The sequence below is a fragment of the Nesoenas mayeri genome, assembly GCF_963082525.1.
Source record: "Nesoenas mayeri genome assembly, chromosome: 11".
In the NCBI taxonomy this organism is placed as follows: Eukaryota; Metazoa; Chordata; class Aves; order Columbiformes; family Columbidae; genus Nesoenas; species Nesoenas mayeri.
Genome location: NC_137563.1, coordinates 4,997,185 through 5,016,350, shown reverse-complemented (window position 1 = coordinate 5,016,350; position 19,166 = coordinate 4,997,185). Strand labels below are relative to the sequence as shown.

The 19,166-nt window shown below is 48.3% G+C and overlaps 2 protein-coding genes across 2 annotated transcripts; one reads left to right on the top strand and one right to left on the bottom strand.

The window, feature by feature from the left end:
• Positions 1–770: 770 nt before the first annotated feature.
• PEX11A (peroxisomal biogenesis factor 11 alpha) lies at positions 771–3,542 on the bottom strand (the record flags this gene model as incomplete). Its single annotated transcript, XM_080351117.1, has 3 exons — positions 3,348–3,542; positions 2,894–3,009; positions 771–1,336 (listed from the first exon to the last, which is right to left on the bottom strand). The coding sequence occupies exons 1-3, from the start codon at positions 3,401–3,403 to the stop codon at positions 771–773; spliced, it is 738 nt and encodes a 245-aa protein (XP_080207243.1). The 5' UTR covers positions 3,404–3,542.
• WDR93 (WD repeat domain 93) lies at positions 3,402–15,869 on the top strand (the record flags this gene model as incomplete). Its single annotated transcript, XM_080351205.1, has 17 exons — positions 3,402–3,620; positions 3,987–3,997; positions 4,244–4,523; positions 5,329–5,524; positions 6,182–6,246; positions 6,488–6,570; positions 7,306–7,429; positions 7,927–7,965; positions 8,877–8,964; positions 9,576–9,759; positions 10,014–10,054; positions 10,897–11,028; positions 12,289–12,505; positions 13,210–13,270; positions 14,015–14,171; positions 14,301–14,481; positions 15,658–15,869. 17 exons carry the CDS (start codon positions 3,402–3,404, stop codon positions 15,773–15,775), a joined length of 2,196 nt encoding a protein of 731 aa, XP_080207331.1. The 3' UTR covers positions 15,776–15,869.
• Positions 15,870–19,166: the final 3,297 nt, after the last annotated feature.

The window sequence follows — 19,166 nt, the reverse complement described above, 5'->3', positions numbered from 1 at the left end:
CCTACAAATCACAGCATCATCAGCACCCAGACAAGCTTCTCCCACACTCTGTCCTTCACCAAAACCCTCAGCCGTGGCCTGCTGGAGAAGTCAGAGTGAGTGGCAAACAGTCCTTGGCTCACATTATTGAAGGAAAAGAGGAAAGTGCTGATTTGCTGGGACACAAGTTGGCACTCACTAGACTACAGGTGCAGCGTCACCAGTGCTGGTTACAGAGATCATTGGAAGGTCAGGTCACACCACTCTCCACTTATCATCACACTGCATTCAAGCCACTGCCTACAGATAACAGGATCCAGCGACCCAAACCCATCAAACACTCATACTTGTTGAGTCCAGTTTAACCACAGCTCCTGACCTGCCTGATCCCACTATAGAAAATCTGACTGTAGGAACCTTTGATTAGTGAATTTCAGCTTTCCAGTGTAAATACAATTAGTTATGAGTCATATACCTATTACAGTTGCTTATGCAGCTATTTCACAACCCTGTATTAAAACATAGGAACATCAATATTTCCTTATCTTGCAAGTTCCAAGTCTCGTTTCTGTTTGTGAAATATTATTGTGCCTTGTTCCATCTCTGCTCCATTAAGGAGTGTGTCATGGCACCAAACTCATCTGCAAAAACACAGGGAAGGGTAGAATTCACAAAATTAACCTTGAGATTACTGTCAGACATGTTCATTTTGAAAGTGCTGTATGGAGGATAAAAACCTATCAGAGGATCAAAGCTGCTGGCTCACTGCACACTATGCAGCTCTTTTTATGTCACTGTTTCAGCTTCAGGTGTGGTCTTGCTAATGTGAGGATCCCCACCAGCGAGGAGAGGACACCACAGAAACCAATCACTCCTGGGTTGGTCTTGTAGATCCCTAGCGTGTCCAAAGGACCTGAGAGATCACAGACGTTCTTCACCAAGTCCAGCAGCAAAGGAGGATGCCTTCTCAGTATCTGAAAGAGGAGGAGGAGAAAACCGTGCAAACCATCACATTTCACACAGTTTAGTTCCCGATCCTGTTCGTCGCAGAAGAAATTCTCCTTCATCTTTTCTTCTTGCGCAGCTTCTTCCAGCCTCCAGAAGATCTCATACCCATCCCTGGCTAGATTCAACAGGACAGAAAAGTAGTAACACTTGGTAGCCCAATTCTGCCACTTTGGCTGATCGATGTCAGGCTGGAGCCCGGTGCTCTTCAGCCACAGGACCGCATCGCAGGTGAAGTAGAGGGCACGGGTCAGGTTGGAGGCTGTAAGGCAGAAGCGAGGAAACACATCTGGCAGCTGTGTAGTTCTCCTGGCTGCTACCAAGGCATGTACCATGTTGCCCAGTCTGAACACTGCAAGAAACCCCACAAAAGTTAGTGTGGCTTGGTGTTTACTACAGAGACAGCCCTACGCAGGACAACTTGGCATGTCACTGTCCACATGTACTTTTCAAAACCTTAGCAGGCTTTGGGCATTTGTATGTTCAAGCATTTTCTTCTCACAGTGTGAGAAGCTTGTATTAGCAAGGAAAGGTGTAAAGATCTGTCCTGCAGCAGCCCAGGACCTACACATGAATTTTGTCAATAGCGAGGATGTGGAGCCTTCTCCTGCTGTTCTCCTCTCAGCACGTGGGTGCCCTCTGGACCAGTGTCACCCATGGCCCTGAATGAGTCCGTGTCAGCAAAAAAGTGACACAAACAGAGCCTCCAATTTCAGCTTTACGCTACACTGGGTTTCACTTAACTCTGTGGAGAGCAGATGTTACTGCATTAACCCCACTGCAACCAGGAGTTACATTTGTGCTAAGCTTCTGTGAGAGCTGGTGATTCACATGCCCAGCACACTGAGACCCAAGTCCCTCCTCAGCCATCAGTCTGTCAGAGGTACATGTAGCCCCCTGCAAAAAGGAACAGGATATTCTGTTTCAAGCTATAATATATGGCAAGCCTGATTTAATCTGCTGCACTGTTTAGGTTTCATCCTGTGAATGTTAACACAATATTATGCAAAATACTTTCCAGAACCTGCTGCACTGTCACGGTGACAGATGTTGGCAGCAGCCAAGCTTAGTGGAACTGTAGGAGTCCTGAATTTAGGCCTGATGTCTATTAGAGATTCGTTTAGCAGAAGCAAGAGAATTATGTCTATGCTGATAAACCAGTTGGCCACTGTGCTAGAAATTACCATGCTCAGGAGCTAACTGGAAAAATAAAACAAACCCATGGTAACACATTAAATTAGAATCTTTGCCTCATATATTGAAGTTGTTCCAGGATTGAGCAATTGATAAGTAGGTGTAAGATCAACCCGAAAGTAAGCAATACAACCACAGCAACAGCGTAGCCACAATGGACACAGCTGTGACACAGAATGAAGTGATGCATATGGTTAGACTGGGAGAAGGGTATGGAAGGGTATATGACTTAGTAGAGTATAAATGCTAAAGAAAATGAATATGCAAAGTAGGATATAAAAAGCCATATTGAAGGACGGTCCTTCAGAGGTGATTTTATTGGGATGAAGATCTTTAACGTTAGGCCCTCTCAACCAATTAGCTGGAAAGACTAACGAGAGCACAGCAAGCCAGCCTGGCGTCCTGACTTTGTGGTCTGTCCCCCAGTGGAGATGACAACTTGATCTCTGCAGCAACAGCTGACTCTTAACTTATTTCTCTCATTTTCCCAGCAATAATTCAGATTGCCTGATAGGAGAGAAGGCTGAGGAAGCCATAAATGTCTATTTGTCCCTATCTAGCCTGGCAAGCCAAGGTCCATTGACAATTTTGTGAATATACTAAAAGAAGTTTTGTGGCTCAGGTAAGTTAACCACAGAAAACGTGAGGCCAGGAACTGTTCTGCTGCAAGGAGCAAGTGAAGAAGGACTCATCGCTCTAGACACCAGGTACTTACTTTTCCGGCCAGAACTCACACTAGATTCCAACTTCTTGAGTTTCATTACCAGCTTCTCTTTATCAGCCTTATGCTCTATTAAATAGCTAAGCAACATACATGTGCACTGAGTGGCTCTGCAATGCAAAAACAGAAGAGGAAAACGGTACACGGGTGAAACATGGGCAGTCCACAGGAACGGCAGCAGCGGGACAGCGTGTCCTTAAGTTCACCCCGGCAGCGCCTGGGCCGGTGACACCCGTGGAAGGGGCACAAGCGCAGCCGGGGCGGCCGAGGCCGTGCGACGCGGGGAGCAGCGAGCGGAGTGCGGCTGGTGCCCGCGGGGGTCCCGGGCAGCGTTCCTAAAGCGACTGGGGGCTGCGAGAGGGACTCATTGCCCCACGGGGGACCCCCAAGAGCCGGCACTCAGGGGCCGCTGCCCAGCACGGGGAGGCTGCTTGGCCCCCGCACTCACCGGAACAGCTGATCGCGGCCCTGGCTGCGGTTGGTAAAGTCCACGAAGCCCTCCATGGCGGCGGTGGAAGGGCGACAGCGGCGGGAGGTGTGGGGGGACCGCGGCCGCTCCGCCCCGCTCCGCCCAGGCCCCGCCCCGCCGGCGGAACCCTCCGCTCCGGTGCGCGGTTCCGGCCGGGCCGCGCCGCCCCGCGCCGTTGCCACGGCGACCGTCAACAACCGGGCGGGTGTCCCCGCTAAAGGCTCCCCCGGCCGCGGCGCCTGGGACCCGCAGGTAGCGGCTGCGGCGGTTCGGCCCGGGGAGGCCGGAGGGGAGCGGGTTGGTCCCGGTCCCGGTCCCATCTCATCCCACCCCACGGCTCTGCTCGGAGGTGGGTCCGCCGGGAGCTGCCCCGGCCCCGCCGCAGTGGGGAAGGCTGAGAAAGCGACCCGGTGGCTTGGAAATGAAGTTTGTAACTCCCAGTGAAATCACCTGCTTTGCAAATTATTTGTTGGGATTTTAGCCAGGTCGAGTAAGGTGTTGTTTTTTCATTCATTTATTTATTTATTTATTTATTCATTTTTAATGAAGAACAAGCTAGTATTTTTAAAGTGCTTATACAAACTCACGCCAAAGTTTTTACACTCCCTTTTTCTGTAGGCAGCCTATAGGTATCTCTGTGGCTGATATTCCCAGAGCAGGACAAAACCCCTGAGTAACAGAAGCAATGCAGCAAGTAGGAATGAGCTATATAGAATAGAATTGCTCTGGCTATTTATTCTGAAAGGTACCACCCCTCCCTTTTAGAAATCGTTAACCTTTTTCTTTTCACTTGTTACCTCATGAAAGCAGATATCTCACGATTCTTCGTTCTTCTGCATCTACCGTGATTCCTGCATCTGGGGTGTGTTCTGCAGCTGGAAGGGCAGGACCATGGCTGCGCGAATCCCAAAGCATCCCCTGGAGATTCCTCCACCATCTGAAAAGGACTGGCTAAAGGATGACGAGGAAGATTTCTTCCTGCAGGATCCCGATCGACAGCGTGATGCGTTGCCTCAGCCCTTCAGGATGGTCAACAAACTGGTCACGCTTGTTTTTGAGAATGCTATGGAAATCATTGAGAAAAGGGAGATGCTCCGAGAAGCGGAGAAACTAAAGGTCCAGCCCACAAAATGCTTTCCCACAGCTGAATTCCAGGTACAGAGCTCCTCACAGCAGAGATAGCGTTTGATGATCCTGTGGGTCTCTTCCAACCAAAATGATTCTATGATTATATAAGCAGCACAGCAGTTTTTCTAGAGAATATCCACTCGATTGATTTTACATTATTCTGTACATCCCCTTCTTCAGAATCCACCACCATCGCACTGATTCACTTGAAAAAGCTGCAGCTTCAAAGCTTGTCTGACAGGTTCTGCTTCCCATCCATCTATGACACCTCTCTGAAAAGACAGAAGCAGAATTTAAACAGTACTGAACTCACCTCCTTCCTCTCAGGCTGTTCCACCCATGTCTGTCAAGGAGAAGTTAATTAGTCAGGAGCATATAGATGGGCAAACCCAGCTCTGGGTTATGTGAACACCCTAACGGGAGCAGTGTGAGCAGAAGGGCAGTGCTGCCTTCCCCAGCGTTACATGGAGGTACCCAGGAGGGTACACTGGTGTCTGCTGGGGTTCTGCAGTTGCCTGGAGCTGCTCAGCATCCCATCACAGCTCTGCATTAGCCATGGGAGGACCGAGTGCTCCTGAGTTCTTGGCCTTTAAAGCACTTTCTGTTTATCAGAAGGGGAAGGTGGAAGCAGACTTTCTCATTCCCAACATAGAACAATCTCTGTGGCAGAGATGAGATCCCCTCCCCTGCTCTTGTGATGAAAGCTCATGCAAAATTTTTTTCCCTTGTAGAATAAATCAGCCTTTTCTGTTGGTGGATATTGCTAGTATAGCTGATGTGTCCTGTGCTGGGGAAGCAGCTGGATACACTCATGTTTTCCCTTTCTTGGTAGGTAACTGGAAGAGCCAATTGCCTGACAGTGTCTGGAAAATACATCTTTGTTGGTCTGTCCGAGGGTCTGGCTGCCTTCACAGTGTTCAGCTGGGAGGAGGTCTGTGCTTGGGATACAGCCAAGACAGAGATTTGTGCCATCCATGCCTTGGATTTGGAGAATGAGCACCACATCCTGCTTGCTGTGGATGAAATGGGTTAGTGTGACGTGGATTTCCTTGACCTAGCAGGGAATGGCTGTGCTCTGGAGATGCAGAGTTGGCAGCTGCGTTATGGAAGAGTGGCAAATCAGGAGGAACGTTAGAATGGCTGACAGGTGTCCTAGAAAGCCCTGATAAAAGGACATTAAATTACAGGTTGTAGGGTGAAAGAATGGTCTTAGGGCCTTGTGATGAGTAGCAGGTGTGGGTTTGGTGTTCCCTCCAGAGCAGCAGAGGCAGGTGCAGAGCTGAGAGTGAAGTGCAGTAATTTTGAGAACACCTTGGACCAGGCAGAAAGTACCATGGCTAGGTATGAACTCCTGCCCATGCTTTGTTTCAGCACCTGAAACATCGCACAGCCCTGTGGTAAACAGGTTAGTTTGTTGATTCACCTGAAACCTTTCAATTCTGCTGGAGATACTTTTCAAACTGGTTTATCCATCTCTGTGTAAAACTGAGCATATGCTGGTGCTGGCATAAGGATGCCAGCAAAAGTTTAGTGCTGGAAGCAGTGGGATATTCCTGCTTGAGTCCAGGAAAAAAATGTAGTCCTGTTCACTCTCCTGCTCGTGTTGTAACAGCCATTTCCCAAAAGCACCACTACTATCTGTTAACTTTTCTCCTACTGCTGTTACTTTTGTATTTCTATTCCAGGGCTTGTCTGGCTCTTCTGCTTTCACAAGGAAAGCTTCCGACTCATTAAAATCCTAAATGAAGTGGTAAGTACAGAGCTAATTCTGAAGATGCTGGGCACAAGGTGGTAAGTAATCAATCATGAGGTGTACTAATAAGCCTCAGGAATTTCTGTCATGGGCAGCAGCACTCCAGAAGTGCTGCCCAATATTTATTATTGTTCTCCCAATAATCTGTCTGGGCTTCACCCTGTTGTGAGCTATATAAGGCCATGGAGCTCTCTGAATTTGTGATCTTGCTGTGATACCAGCCTGTTGTTCTTTTCAGGAGGATATCAGCAAGCGAAGTACTTGTGTGGAGGTAGTGCTGTCCCCAGGAGGTGATTACGCAGGATTCCTGCTGCAAGGCAAGTGTGGGAACACGGTGTGTTGGGTGATGGCTGTTGTGTTCCAGCAGAAGGGCCAGCAGCAATGCTTTTAAAATGCTCCATGTGTTCTGGATGAGCTGTCTGGAACTGGTCAGTGCTGTTCCCAGCTCCCAGAAGGCTCAGTAAATGCAGCTTTCTCTCTCCAGAAGTACCAAACTCAATTCTTCCTCTGGTTTGCTATAGCTCTCTTTTACACTGCAAAAATGTAGACCTGATTAATTTGTTGTGCAGGTGTAAGCCAAGCAGCATAGAGACTGTCTTTAAAAACACTACAACAAACTCCTTGCTGCAATGTTCTTCTGTTTCATGGCAGCTGCCTTTGTCAACCCATTTGATGCTGGCAGGTTTTCTGCACCCATGTTTGGTGGAACCTGCATGGAAATATGCTGAGAATGAGATATGTAGCATAGAGACTATGTCACTTTCTACTTTACCTCGGAGGCTACAGCTCAAATTCTTTAACTGAGTCATTTTATGACATTTCTTTGGTGGATGTGGGACCTCAAGGACTTCAGCTGGAGGCTGAGATGTCAGTGTCAGTCAAGCATATTAAGCCTAAAGTGGGAGGAGAGGTGGGCTGCATTGAGTTCACAAGGATTTTATATTCCAAAAAATATCCAGATCTTGTTTTAAGGATATAAGATAACAGAGGCTGCTTGCTTGAAAGACCTTTTCTCCTCATCTCCAATTGCTCAACGCGGTTTCCCAATGCAGACAGCACAAAAGCTTGGCTGGAGATCTACCGATTGCCTAAGGATTCCTGGCTGAAGGAGATGGAAAAGAGCTCAGGAGCTGCAGCGGGGCTGGCTCACTGGAGGAGGAGGTCAACTACCATATCTATGGTACAAACTAGTTCCATCTCCCACTGTGCTATTTTCTCTTACACCCTTTTGCCTACAAGTCTTTCCCCACGCCTTGCTCCTGCAGACAGCGACAGCAAGATACAGGCTGAACAAGCCTCTTGGCCCAGGGGGCTGGAATATATGTCTCTACAGCTGCCCATCCCACATTTCATAAGGCCTCTTTGTTATTGTGACATGTTTACCCTCTCAAGACAGACTTTCCAGAGAGGTTCCCTGGGCCCCAGGGCTAACATTCCCCCTGCCGCTCCCTGAAACTGGCACCCCCTTTCCCAGCAGTGTTGCCCCATCTGAGGAGGCCCAATGCAAGGGTATTCCCACAGGGCTTCTCCCTGATGTCACTGGGGGAAGGTGAAGGAAGTGGGAGCCCTGAACCAGGGTTTGTGTGTTAGATTGTCTAAAAGAGGAGCCTGGTGGGGTCATGGCTGAACCCCCCTGAGCAGGGCGCTAACCACTGCCATCTCTGCTTCTTTTGGCAGAAAAGTCTGGAGCTGCGTGGAGGTGGTTCTGCAGAGATGGTAACTGGCTTCAATGAACGCCCTGAGCTGTTAGGGGGAATTTTAAGTGCTGAGTCAGTGCTTAGCCCTCTCCTACATTGCTTTCCCCCTGCTAGATTTTACCTCTCAAGATACAGGCACCCTCTGCCCAGCACCTCCAGCCAGCTCTCTGTGATACCTGTCTCATAACCCTTCTCCCTCAGCAGAGACTTTTCTGGCCATTTAAGCAGGAGCTGCTTCTCAGCCCTGTCTTCAGGGCAAACATGCCCCTTAACTTGGCCAAGCCAAAACCAAACACCCAGGCATTCGCTCTTTGTTGATTCCATGTAAACTACCCGAGTTCTTGCCTCTTCCTTCTTGGACATGCTTGATTATTTAGCCAGATCTTTTCTATTTAGCCAAGTGTCAACATGTGTGGGTGGGATGGTGGCTGTGGGGCCACACTGGTGCTAGTCCCCTGTTAGGATTTTCCATTCCTAGCCAAGCATCTACGTGACCTCCTTCTGTCCTGGCTCTCTGAAGTAAAATCTGGTTCTTGTATTGAGCAGCACTCTGCAACCTTTAGTCCCGTTTCTTCTTTTCTTCTTTTTTTTTAATTTTTATTTCTTTTCCTGCTGTGCCCCACCCAGGCCTGTGCTGCAACAAGAATAATTCAGAGAGATTAGCAGAATCAGAAGCAGAGGTTATTTAGAGCACAAAGACAGGAGGTGTCTGGGCATGTTATCCTTTGTAATATTGTTGAGAAAGTAGTGATGTCCCTGAAGCTTCTTTGCTTTGGCCTAAAGAATGAGCCTAAAACTAGTATCTCCTAGGCAGCGTCAACCAGCAGCCAAGCTTTGCATACACTTACTTTAGGAAGCGTTTGATACCCATGAACAGGTGAAAACATAGCAGCACAATATAGTTCTTGGAGTGATGTTTTTCTGTTGCAGGAGTCTCCTGTGTCTGCAACTAAAGCTGATGCAAAGCTGAGTCTCCCAGTGCTGCTGCTGAAAGTGAAGCCACCCAAACCTGTTACAGGTCAGGACTGATTCTGTGCTTGCAACCTGCATCCCCCTTCATGTAGCAAAGGAATTGTGGCCTTTATGGTTGCAGAACAGGTCAGGCAGTTTCCATATGTGTTCCCTGGTCCCTTCCTGACCTGTCTTTGTAGTTATGTCATCCTGCAGTGGAAGTTGCTTCTTAGCTGACCAGCTTGCATGTCACCTTTGTTAGCACAAAATACTTCAGAGTGTCTTGAAGTGGGTGTTGTACACCCTTGGCTTCATTGTCGCTAGAGAGGGTAGAGGTTGAACCCCTAGTTCACCTCTCTGAGGCCCGGATTCATAAGAAAATGCTGAGGATGAGGAGGGAGGAGACCTCATGCTGGCACACTGTGAGGGAGAATGCCACAGAAAGGCAAAGCGAGCTGGCTCCTAGTCCCTACCTTCAAATACCGGAAGATGGGCTAGTGATATGGGAAGTCACACAGAATATATTCTTGGTGTTTAAATACTTCTACCAGGAAGATGCAGTCTGTCCCTCTGCAAGACAATGTCACTGTGAAGGAGGGATGGTCAAAGTGCCACTGAGCACTCCAAGGTGTTTGCTCCTCCAGGGCTGTGCCTTTTCTCTTTGTGTTCCCAATCCAGGCAGTAGTTTTAAAAGCCCCTTGGATGCCTTGAAGAAAGTGGATGATGGTGTCATGCTTGGCTTGGGCTACAACCACCTAATCAAGGACTCCCAGTGGCAGCAGCGGGAAGGAATCTTCTGCAGCACTTATCCAGAGTGTCTGGAGGCTGAGGGTGAGAGAAAGAACAAGGAGGAGATGCCCAGGTGAGAGGGAGAACCAAGCAGGATTTCAGCCCATGAGACTTCAACACAGGGTACTTTTTCAAGTGTAGGTGGAAGCGCCTGTCTTAGCTTTGCTTCCTTCATCCCAAGGCTTCAGGGCAGGGGGATAGAACCATTCCAAGTCTTGTTGCAGTGCTGTGTACTTATCAAGGCATTTATTTTATATACATTTCTTACTTCCTTTTTATTTATTTTTTTTTCTTCAGACATGCTACTTTTCATTTTCTTCTCCCTAGCCAGATCCTACAAGTGCAACCAGAAATGAAAGTACAGCCAGGTAATCCAAACAGGCAAAAAGCCATTAACCTATGAAGCATGTTGTTGTATTACATTGTATTGCAGATAGAGCCAATGGCTCTGGCTTGGGTTCACTATATAAATTGCATCTCCAAGGATATAAGCCTGGATAAAAATGTCAGCCCTGAGACTTGTCAGTCACCATCGTGGAGTCAAACTTAGCTCCATAGTTAAAAAAAACCCAACAAACGAACAAAAACACAGAGCCCCCCAACATCAATAAAGATGAGGGGGCACATAGGTAAGGTAAAAATAACAGACAAGGGGAGAGTTTGTTGTAGTTTATTTCTGTGTGAGCAGAGCTTCTATAAGTCTCATCAGGGAGACTGAAGGAGTACTAATGAGAGTTTTCTAATGGTGTTTTGGTGTCCTGGATTGTTCCTTTCTTTGTCCTCAGTCTTCTCTCTTTTGTTGTCGCCTTTTCTGTACCAGATGTTCCAGCTGGCATCAGTGTGCACTGGGATGGGAGCCACAATCTCTGTTTCTACTTACTTAACCATCCACTCAAGGATAAAGTGGGTAGGAAAGTCTTGTTTTCTCTAGCAGAGTACTCTGTAGGGAGTGGGAGTGTTCAGTGGCTGTCATTGAGCCAGATCTTCATGATTCAGGGAAATAAGGAATGGGACGGAGAGTGGCTCTGTATCTTGTGGGTTAGGCTGGATTGTAGGGCTCCATGTTGCACAGGTTGGCAGTATTTTTAGTGAAGCCACTCTGGCAGGAGGCCCGAGAACGGTGCATGTTTTGTTGGGAAACTAGAAGCTGGTACCATGAAAGAGAATGCTCTGCACCTTCTTACAGTTATCTCTGTGTCCTTCTGTTTAGATTATGATCCAAACCCTGAAGTTGTGTGGCCACGTGCAGCTCCAATTGTGTGCTCAGCTGTCAGCTCCTGCTCCGGGTACCTGGCACTGGCATGTGAAGATGCAACAATAACTATTTGGGATACGCACCTAGGTGAGTTTGCCCTTTGGGACTGTGTATTGGGATCACAGTGAATAAATTGCTCCCTTCCCTAGGAGTCTGAGATTCTGCCTTGGTGTGAACAGGGACCGGCAGTGAGTTTACAAGCAAATCTGAAAATCGTTAGGACTCACTTCTTCATGGGATGCTTGGCCAGAAGTTGCCAAGGCAGCATGACCGCCTTAGCCGTGGCAGCACCCTTCCCATGCACAGCAATGCAGGGGCTGTGAGCCACTGCAGCGAGTACTGGTGCTTGTCCTGCCCTGAGGCTGTGAGACGGTCACTGCTTGGCTGCTGCACACTCGGGTCATCTTTGAGGCTGCTGTGGCATCACAGTCCAGGCTGCCATCACTGACATCAGGATTACTGAGCAGCCCACAGTCCAAGCTAAGCTTTTCTTGGATAAACTGCCTGTTCCTTTTTCTTCCCCAACTGTTCACAGTATCACAATATGTTTGGGATTGGAAGGGACCTCAAAAGATCATCTAGTCCAATCCCCCTGCTGGAGCAGGAACGCCCAGGTGAGGTCGCACAGGAACATGTCCAGGCGGGTTTTGAATATCTCCAGAGAAGGAGACTCCACAACCCCCCTGGGCAGCCTGGGCCAGGCTCTGCCACCCTCACTGAGAAGAAGTTTTTTCTCAAATTTAAGTGGAACCTCTTGTGTTCCAGCTTGATCCCATTACCCCTTGTCCTATCATTGTTTGCCACCAAGAAGAGCCTGGCTCCATCCTCGTGGCACTCACCCTTTATATATTTATAAACATTAATAAGGTCACCCCTCAGTCTCCTCTTCTCCAAACTAAAGAGACTCAGCTCCCTCAGCCTTTCCTCATAAGGTAGATGCTCCACTCCCTTCATCATCTTTGTTGCCCTACGCTGGACCCTCTCCAGCAGTTCCCTGTCCTTCTTGAACTGAAGGGCCCAGAACTGGACGCAATATTCCAGATGTGGTCTCACCAGGGCAGAGTAGAAGGGAAGGAGAACCTCTCTCGATCTACTAACCACCCCCCTTCTAATACACCCCAGGATGCCATTGGCCTTCCTGGCCACAAGGGCCCAGTGCTGGCTCATGGTCATCCTGCTGTCCACCAGGACCCCCAGGTCCCTTTCCCCTACACTGCTCTCTATTATGTAATTTCCCAACCTATACTGGAACCTGGGGTTGTTCCTGCTTGGATGCAGGACTCTACACTTTCCCTTGTTAAATTTCGTTAGGTTATTGTGTTGGATTTTTTTTTCCTGCCTCCCCAGGATACCCACTGTCTGTGACTGCCATTCTAGAGGAACGTCTCATCCGTAGCATCCACTTCTTGCAGAGTTCTGCAGCTGCCAGTGAGGAGACACCTTGCCCTGGTACAGACCCTGCCTGTCCCATTGTGCAGCTCCTAGTGCTGTGTACAGACAGCTCTTTCTACTTGGTGAAAACACCCGTGGCTGGGAAGTCCAGCATCACGCTCTTGGCGGACAGGTGAGCCAGACTCTGACAGACCTTCCTCCAGCCAAAGCAACTGTGTGGCACAGTGGTCAGGTCCAGCAGGGAGCCACGGATTTCTGTGGGGCAGAGAACTTTCTGCTCCTTTTACTCAGATAGCTCTGCTTTGCTGCTGTCAGCAGCAAGTCTGGTTTTGCTAGGAGCTAGTTCCAGTGCTAAAATCCGATGGTTATATCAGAATTAGGAGTGTTTCTGGGTTCTTCTATGCACTAGAGAACAAGTGCTTGTAGCACTGACCCAGGGCTGATGTTCAGCTAGCCTGGTTACTGCCAGGTTCCCAGGGGAACTTTCTTCTCTTCTGCCCTTGCCAGAATAACTTCCCCATAGAAGTCAGAACAAGCATTTCTTGCCATCTTTCTATCAGTTTTATGTTCATTTGCCACCTTGGTTTGAGGAGAAGGGTCAGCTTTGGGGAAGCTGCTGCTCTGAAGGCTGTGGTTTCATTTCTCCATGGCAGGCAGGGGGTTTGTACGTCCAACATAGTTCCTAGGCAGGTATGCACTGGGGCTGGCCTTGGGGATTCCATCTCAGGAGAAGAGAGGCTTAGTCTCCATAGGGAAGGTACTTGGCTGGAACTTGACACCAGCCTGCATGCCACAAATGACCATTGTCACTATTACAGCCTCTCAGTACGTGACAGGTACGTAAAACAGTGGCATAAGCCTGAATCTGTTTTACAGGCCTGAAGATCCGAATCTTGCTGTCAGTGCTGTGGTGCCTGTCCTGGCGTTTCCCAGTGCAGTGAGTATTGCTGCCGGCTCTCTTAAGAACTGGGTGAGAACACAGGTCCATCTGGCCTAGGATCCTGTTTCCAGTAATGACTGTAACTCACTGCCTGGAAGATAAAGAACAGGGTGATCAGATATGGTGCTGCCTTCACATCCTTTCCCAGCCTCCAACTGTTTTTAGCGTGGGGACTCCCTGCACCAGTTACAGACCTGTATGTAGCTGGTAACTCTCAAAGGATTTCTCTTCTATGATATTACTCAGAATCCCCTTGTATCCATGTCCCCTAATTGACCACTGAGTTGGGAGGCACTGGAGGCCCTCTGCATATGGACAGGTCCATCTGCAAAGGTGAGAAGGTCCAGGCTCAAAGCTTCAGGCATCAGGGTCAAATATGAGAGGGCATCATGGTGAGGAGAAGTTGCAAGCACAAATCCAGCCAGACCTTTCAGGTGGCCTCAGAAAGTTTTCAGGCATGGTGAGAAAAAAGAGTAAAAGCTGCTTTCTAGAGCAGAATTCTGGATCTAATTCAGTTCTGACCTGCACTGTTGGCCCTTCCCAATCCCAGCCTGCAGAAATTCCAGTCCAAGTTCCCTGCACAGCCTATTCTTCATCTTCTGTGGCCCTATGACTACTGAACAGGCAAAGAAAACAGCACCATTGTTGGAGAGGTGAAGTCCTCAATGTCATTCCATGTCCTTTCAGGAAATACTTTCACCTTTCTTATGTCCATTTCTAAGTGTCAATTTGCTGTTTCAGGCCCTGGTCTTCTCCTGGAATGGCACAGTGTCCCTGATGAACACTGCCACATCACAGATTGTTTACTGCTTCAGTACTCCACCTTCTCATGCTGTAGCATCTCCCTGGCAGCCAGTGTTCGCAGTGAATAGTATGAATTGGTGCCTGCTGCTTCAAGGTGGGTAACACCTTGGAGTGGTCATAGGTACATGGTCATTGGGTGCATTCAGCTGTGCGCTGATCCTTGATAGTTCTTTTTATTGGATGACTCCTGATGCACTAGCCCATGGTTCTCCTTTCTGTCTAGGACATAAGCAGCAGCAGAGAGGTGTATTGGCAGAGAGCACAGCCAGTCACAGCACAATCTTTATTTTTGATTTCAACTCCTACTCATTGAAGGAGGCTTTCCCAAAGGAACCCAGTTTGCCACTCAGATCAATGCAGAACCTGCCATGGGTTGAGAGATGTAACATTTTCTTACGTGAGAGGTAAGGTTCTCCTTCTGCCCCATAGGTAAGTGCACCTTTGTTATTGTCAGCTATGGTGTTTCTCAGGTCCATGCAAGGTTTCACCCTGGAGTTTCTGGGTTCTTCTGTGTACTGTGACAGATTTACATCTGGGTAAGGTTGATGTTGAAGGAGCTGGTTTCCTGAGAGCGACCCAGAACCCTTCCTCCTCTCCCTTGTCCTTCCTGGAACAACTTAAGAGCTGTAAGTCAGGATGCCTGGGGCAAGCTTGTCATTCCAGGTAGAGAGGTCTTGCTGGTTCTGATGTGCCTTTGTACAACACAGATTGTGCAAGTTTGTCAGGGAATACAATCCTCACTTAAGTACTTGCCTCTGCCTTCTGGCCCCATAGCCAGGCAGAGCTGGGATCTCTCTGTACCTTGCTCCTCCCCTCCATTCCGGGGTTCATTTGATGTTTAAAAAGATTAGTGTTGAATGTTTCTGGGTTTGAGAAGGTTCCCAGCACACAGGCCTGTTGCAGAGCTTAGCTGATGCATTGAGTTCATGCCGTCACTAGATGGCAATGTGACATCTCTTATTGGGTGACCTTTTCCTCGAATTGTTTTGGGAACCTGGAGCCAGATCCATGTCAATATTGTTGTTGTTGTTGTTCTTTCTTCCCTATGCCTTAATTCTCCAGTTTGGAGTTGAACAGGTGGGTGCTGGTCTGACCTTACAGCACACATTTGCTGGTAGCCTTCCCTCGTGTCTCGTCTCCAGAGTGAGTCCTGTGGTGCTGTGCAGCTATTTAAGTGGAGAAAAGTTTCATTGTATGTTATCAGCCACCAGTTCTGTCCCTCCTTCTCATAAAGCAGGAGAGGAGACTCTTGTCTGCCTTACAGCAGAAAAATCAGGGAGACATCACCTCCAGGGGTATCTTACTCCCTGGTTACTGAGAGCTCAAGCCAGAATGGAATAGACACAATTGCAGCGAGACTTGTGTCAACAGAAGCTAAAAGGCAAAGAGAAATACAGAGGTTGTTGCTGTCAAGAGCAGTAAACTGGAGTGTGCTGAGTGACAGGAGGGAATCACTGAGGATTTTGGACACGAAGTCTGAACTGCTTAATTTGTAGTGAGCTCCAGGGTGCTATGGAGGGTTGTCTGAGCATCAGGGGAATGGCTGGGATTGTTTTAACCACCTTTTCTTCCCTCATTAGACAGCAGAGCCTGCCAGGACTCAGGGGACTGTTGCCTGAATACTGGAGTCGGCTGCAGGCACAAGCAGCTGCCATGGACAAAGAGAGACAGAAGGTAAAGGGACAGAAGAAGCTGTAGTCAGCCTTGCATCCTGAGGACCAGGCTCTGCACTATCACCATCCTGCAGACCCAGGATCCAGCACTGATATTTTGACAGCGAGTCTATTCAAATCTGTCCTGCTGCTTGCCAGCCTGGGGCAGTTTGTTATCTGAAATAGCTGCCTGTCTGCCACTGCTGAGCCACAAGGCTCTGTGCCATGCCTTTCTCCTCTCCCTCAGCCTGTTCCAGCAGGGTTCAGCCTCTCCTCCTCAGAGACAAACATTGCTGATGGAGGAGTCTTGGGGTGGGAAAGGCTTCCCATCGAGGTGGCAAGCCTGTGTGGTTCAGCGAAGGATTTGTGCTGGATCTCTGAGTCCTTCCATAGACCTGGAGCATCAGAGCAATGTGGTATGTTACAATGCCCCTCATTAATAAAGCGTTTTCTCAAGTAAATGTCTCTTGCTCTTCACAGGACTGGCATTTTATGATTCTGATGTTCTGTCCTTGTGTTGCTGGGGCTCACCCATGTGTTTCCTCCTCTTCTCTGACCCAGCTGGGCAGAGAGCAGCATCCTTGTGCTTAGCAAGAGAGCTGGTCTTTTCAAACCAGGCAGCAAATCAGCCATGAAGGTGGCATCCTCCAGAGCACAGCAGCGCCAAGCAGCAGTGACACTGCAAAGTGTTATCGGGCCTGACCTAGGCTGTTCCACAGTCCAGTTGTTTCTTTTGAATTCAAAGCAGGCAGCTTTGGGATAAGATTGCTTAGAAACTGAAGTCTGCAAATGTGCAGGCAAGCTCGCTGGGTTAAGGTCAGGCTAGAACTGGTGTTAGAGCCAAGAATTAATGTCACTGAGGAGCAGGACAGAAACTGGGGTTTTGGAGAAGTCAGAGCTATGCTTAGCCAAAAACAGGCCAGGAGCATGGCCAGCACATTGTCAAAAACAAGCATCCCTCCTACAGGCAGCACAGGACACAGAACTAGCAGTGGCAATGCGAGGCCAAGCATCCACATATTTGTTTCTTACTCCAGAAGTGTATTAAGTTAGTAGCTTGCCCTGTATACTTCAAGAGATGGGGCAAAAAGTGATGCAGGCTCTCTGGTCAGTCTTTCACCGGTCAGTATTTTCAGGTCCACAGTCTTGTGGCAGACCAGCAGCACCTAGACATGAGCTGCAGGGTTTGATTGCTCTGTCAGGGGCTGACAGCATAGCAGCATTTTGCATGGGGCACCTTTGCTGCTCTTCAAGCAGTCAGGGGTCTGCTGGAACTTGATGGGCTTTAGGGGAGGTGACACAAAACACCCATTTTCAAGCATAGCAAATACATGCTTTCTCAAGCATAAAAACCATGGGAAAGCCACAGTCTTTTGACAACTGATTGTGCTTCCAGGATGACTGCCTAATCCACAAAGAATGTGACAAATCTGCCAGCAAGCAACCCGATCTGTGTGCATGGGTGAGTGGTATTTTTTCCAAATCTCCCTCTCATGATTCCCTCAAAGATTCCACAAAGCATCAATGCAGAGTGCCAGGGATTCAGCACAGACAGAGCTATGTAGACACTCAGTTTCTCATAGCAAGTTGTTTTGCATGGGACTGAGTTTTGATGAGAGGTCTCAGCTCATCCCCTGAAAATAAAGTCAGCCAGTCTTTTGTGGAGGTAGGAAAGGGGAAAAACATTCCACTTGTTCCAGTCTCAGATGCCTGGTTGGAGAAGGACAGCTATTTGAATTAAACCTTCCTATTTGTTACCTTTGTGAAGGGCTTTGAGGGCCATAGGAAAGCCTTTTGTGCTGTCATTTTCCATCTGCCACCATCTACAGCTTCGCAGCTCATCTGATTGTCACAGATATTGCTACTGGGTTGTGTGAGCACTTGCCATCTGCTTCGGTGCAAAGTCAAGTGGGTTTGCTCAAACCACCTTCAATGCCTGTTTAAGCTGAGCCACCTGATTCAGCACTGAGGTGAACAAGGAACAATCCTTGATTCTTCTGTTCTTGCTATGGTAGCAGAGACAACTTAATTATTTTGTTTCTATGGTACTTTAAGAAACAATGGACCTTCTGCCATAACTGGGCCCAGGGTATTACTCAGGGCAGCAATTCCTATTCCTGAATTGCTTCCCATGCTGCAAAGAGCCAGCACAATTTATGTGTGACCCATCGAATAGCACTGGCTCTAATTCTTGCTATTTTTGGAAATGTAAAGGGCTTGTGGATCTGTTCCCTAAATCCTGCCCCATCTGCTTTCCATCCAGAAGAGGAGCAGGGCTTGCCTAGCATCAGAAGAAGAGGCAGTACAGGATGCGCTAAACAGAAGTACTCTGCAGCCACCAGTTTGTGTGCATTCATCTCAAGATGTGCTTGTTTGTTTGCAGCTTGAATTTGCTCTAAAACCCTAATCATGTGCTTGGCCAAGATAACCAGGAGCTGGCAGGCTCCACTGAGAAAGGAAAACAACAAGCATCTGCAGGAGGCTGATGAAGAGCCTTTGTTTTTACTCATGACTTCAGCAGGGGACCATTTGTTTCCTGCTTCTTTGAAGGGATACAGAAAAATTGGTATGCTCAGTGTGTTGACACGTGTGGTGGTGATGGAGCTGTGTGCTGAGCTCCACAGCATGTTCTAGAGAGGACCAGGGACACCTGCTTGCTTGTTCCAAAGACAATGCCCTTGCCAGCTGTTATTCCACTCCTGGTCACTCTGAGCCCATGGCAGCTGAAGGTCTGAGCCAATATGAGCTATTCTGCTGCTGGAAACCATAGAAATGCCTTTAAGAGGTATCATAAATATCACCATCAAAAAGATGAAACTGTTAGAGTTTTGGCTGGGCCAACTCCTAGCTCAGTGCCAAGTTCAGTGAACTCAGAGGTGCTGCCTGGTTATAACAGGAGCAATTTGGCTCTGTATTAAAAATAAAATGAAATAAATAATAAGAAGAAAATTGTTTGGTGGATTGAGGACTGTGAGGGAAGAAGAGGAGCTCAGATCCACAGAGAGGCGCTGGAGCAGCGTTTTTCCAGCGGAGCCAGTTTCTGCCCAGCCCTGCCGAGATGCTCTCTGTGGGAGATGAGGCTGTTCTTTAATCTCACTAAATTATCTGCTGTTCTCTGCAAGACGCCAAATGTCATCTTACTTCTTTGCATACTTGCTTGTGCTGTGGAAGGAGAGGAAATCAGAGGCTGATCTGATAAGATTCCCCCACTCCCAAGGGCCAGCAAAGGTTTGGGCTGTTTGGGTAAGCCACGTCTGCGCTGTTTAAAGGACTGTAGTCCTCAGAAGAGCTGGAGCATTGTGTGCTCCAGGAGCTGCACTCCTTGTACCCATACTGCCAGCTTTCATGTAACAACCCATACATCCAATGGTGCCTCACCATGTACAACCTGAAGCCATCCTAAGGAGGAATCTGCAAAGACATCTGTGTCCTGTCTG